Source organism: Zophobas morio, unplaced genomic scaffold (assembly GCF_036711695.1).
Source record: "Zophobas morio isolate AGI-343-1 ecotype UQ-CSIRO unplaced genomic scaffold, CSIRO_AGI_Zmor_V1 ptg000026l, whole genome shotgun sequence".
Classification (NCBI taxonomy): Eukaryota; Metazoa; Arthropoda; class Insecta; order Coleoptera; family Tenebrionidae; genus Zophobas; species Zophobas morio.
This window is the reverse complement of record NW_026972131.1, coordinates 4453427-4455915: the sequence shown is the minus strand read 5'-3', so window position 1 is coordinate 4455915 and position 2489 is coordinate 4453427. Positions and strand designations below refer to the sequence as shown.

The following is a 2489-nucleotide window of genomic DNA, read 5'->3' as shown; positions in this document are numbered from 1 at the left end:
AGTTTCAAACCTGAATACTTTGAAATCTTGCAGATGTTTTAAAGTTATGGTAAGCATGGTAAATTATTAATGAAAATCAATTTGTTTATTTGTCCCAAAAAATTGATGACGTCATCTCAAAATTTTGCCGAATAAATTCTACTCAAAATGTGCAAAATATGATGAGTGTTCACTTTGCATTGTATTAATATTTTTTAGATTTGTTTAAACAGGTGTCTCAAAAAATTTAATGAATGAGTCAGTTTATTTTATTTATTAAATCAGGGATGGCTCACTTCATTTTCTCAGAAAATTTTGGGAATACAATACTGTTATTTTTAGTATTACACCGCACCAATCCAAGTTGATATACGTGTCCTTGCAAAAATGTTGACATCATCACAAAATTGTGTAAAGAAAAAACTCAACTCGAAAATGCTGGACATCGAATTTTTATTGCTCTCTTGGTATAACACAGCGTCATTAACAAGTAATGTTTTAGTTGGTATTAATGAATTTTGCTTGAAATTGGTATACCTGTCATTCCACCGTTGTCAAAACTGACTATCAAAATTTATTATTTATTGTTATTAAAATGTTATATTTTTTTAGCATTTCAAGCAACAACAGAGGAAGGGGACGAGGAGGGGGAATTTTCCTGGATAGGTAAAAGAGGGGAATCGGTAATAGACTACGTAACAGTAAACGGATTAGCAGAAGAAGAGGTAGAAACATTCAAAATAGGAGAAAGAGTGGACTCCGATCACATGCCACTAGAAGTAAAAGTGAGGGGCATAAGTAGAGGGAGCAGATGCTTAAGGAATGAAGTAGGAAAAGAGAAGAAGATATGGGTAAGGAATGAAAAAGGAATTGAGCATTATAAAACCGGGATTGGTGGTAGAGAAAGGGAGGCGGAGATTCGAGTAGAGGAAGTAGGAAAACAAGTAGGAAGACTGAAAAGAGGAAAAGCATCGGGGGGGATGGGTTGGTAAACGAAGTGTGGATATTTGGGACGGATGGGATTACTGACAGATTGAGCGAGTTAATGAATGATGTGTGGGCGGGTAAAGGTTTTTCCAGGGAATGGAGAGTAGGGCAAATATGCCCAATTCATAAAAACGGTAGTAAAGAAAAAGTAGAGAATTATCGGAGAATAGAATAACTCTCCTAAATACGGCATATAAACTGTACGCAATGGTGTTAAATGAAAGGTTGGTGACAGAGATGAACGAAAAGTGTATATTACCGGAAAGTCAAGCGGGATTTAGAAGAATTAGATGGGCTATGGACAATGAATATATCCTGCATCATCTAATAGAAAAAGAGTTGCTAAAGGAAGGAGGTCGGATATATGCACTGTTTGTAGACCTAAAAGCCGTGTTTGATACGGTGGACAGAGAGTGTTTGTGCGAATGCATGGAGAGAAGAGGACTGAGTGAAAAGTTAATTGCAGCAGCAAGAGAGATCTATAGAGAGACAGTGACTAGTGTGAGAGTAGGAGTAGAAGGTGAAATGTTTTGGACGACGAAAGGATTGAGACAGGGATGCTCATTAAATCCCAGTCTGTTTGCTTGTTACATAAGCGATATCGAGGAAATGTTAGAGGAGTACAAGCGGGAGGAATTGTGGTGGGGAGAGAAAACGTATGGTGTTTGACATTTGCAGATGATTTGGTAATATTGACGAAGGATGAATGTGGTATGAATGAGATGAAAAAAAATCTGCAAAGATATTTAAAAGAAAGAAACTGGAGGTAAATGTAGAAAAAACAAAAATGATGGTGTTTAGAAAAAAAGGAAGAACAGGGGAGGAAAAAGTGTGGCTTTGGGAAGATCGAATCATAGACACAGTAAAGGAGTTTAAATATTTAGGATTTAAGTTTACAACAACTAACACGGTAAAGGCACACATAAGAGAAAGAAGGGTCAAAGCAATGCAGATAATGGGAATGGTGTGGAGTATCGGTGCGATAATATTTGGACATGACGTAAGAAGAAGGATGAAAATGTTTGATAGTTTAGTTCGGAGTGTATTAATGTATGGAGTGGAGATATGGGGATGGAAGGAATATGCAGAGATGGAAGTAGTACAAGAAAAATATTTGAGGTGGATGTTAGGGCTACGGAAAGAGACGCCAGGCTATATAGTAAGAGAAGAATGTAAACGAGAGAAATTAAGAGTATACACTGGGAAAAGAGCTGTAAAGTATGATGAAAGGTTGAAAGACAGAGAGGAATGTAGGATATTGTATGAACGCTGGAAGGAAAAAAAAAGGAAGCAGGGAAAGAACATCACAAGGGTAGACAAGGATATTATGAAAGACTAGGATACGCATGGATGGAAATAGAGAGAAAAAGGGAAATGGCGGTGAGTATGAGAGAAGAGTTGTGTATGCGTGACAGAGACATAGATAAACAAGAGAGAAGAGCGAGTGTAAGTAAATCTAGGTACAATGCAGACTATAGAAAGATAATAACAGAAACAGTACCAAAGTACCTAGACAGAGAAAG

At 37.0% G+C, this 2489-nt stretch overlaps 1 protein-coding gene across 1 annotated transcript; it reads left to right on the top strand.

The window, feature by feature from the left end:
• Window positions 1–1173: 1173 nt before the first annotated feature.
• LOC135136631 (uncharacterized) lies at window positions 1174–1635 on the top strand. The gene has a single exon (XM_064066001.1). It carries the CDS (start codon window positions 1174–1176, stop codon window positions 1633–1635), a length of 462 nt encoding a protein of 153 aa, XP_063922071.1.
• The last annotated feature ends 854 nt before the right edge of the window (window positions 1636–2489 follow it).

What these genes read in the sequence shown, in the direction of transcription:
- LOC135136631 (XM_064066001.1), top strand. Translation starts at nt 1,174, where the DNA reads ATGGTGTTAAATGAAAGGTTGGTGACAGAGATGAACGAAAAGTGTATA.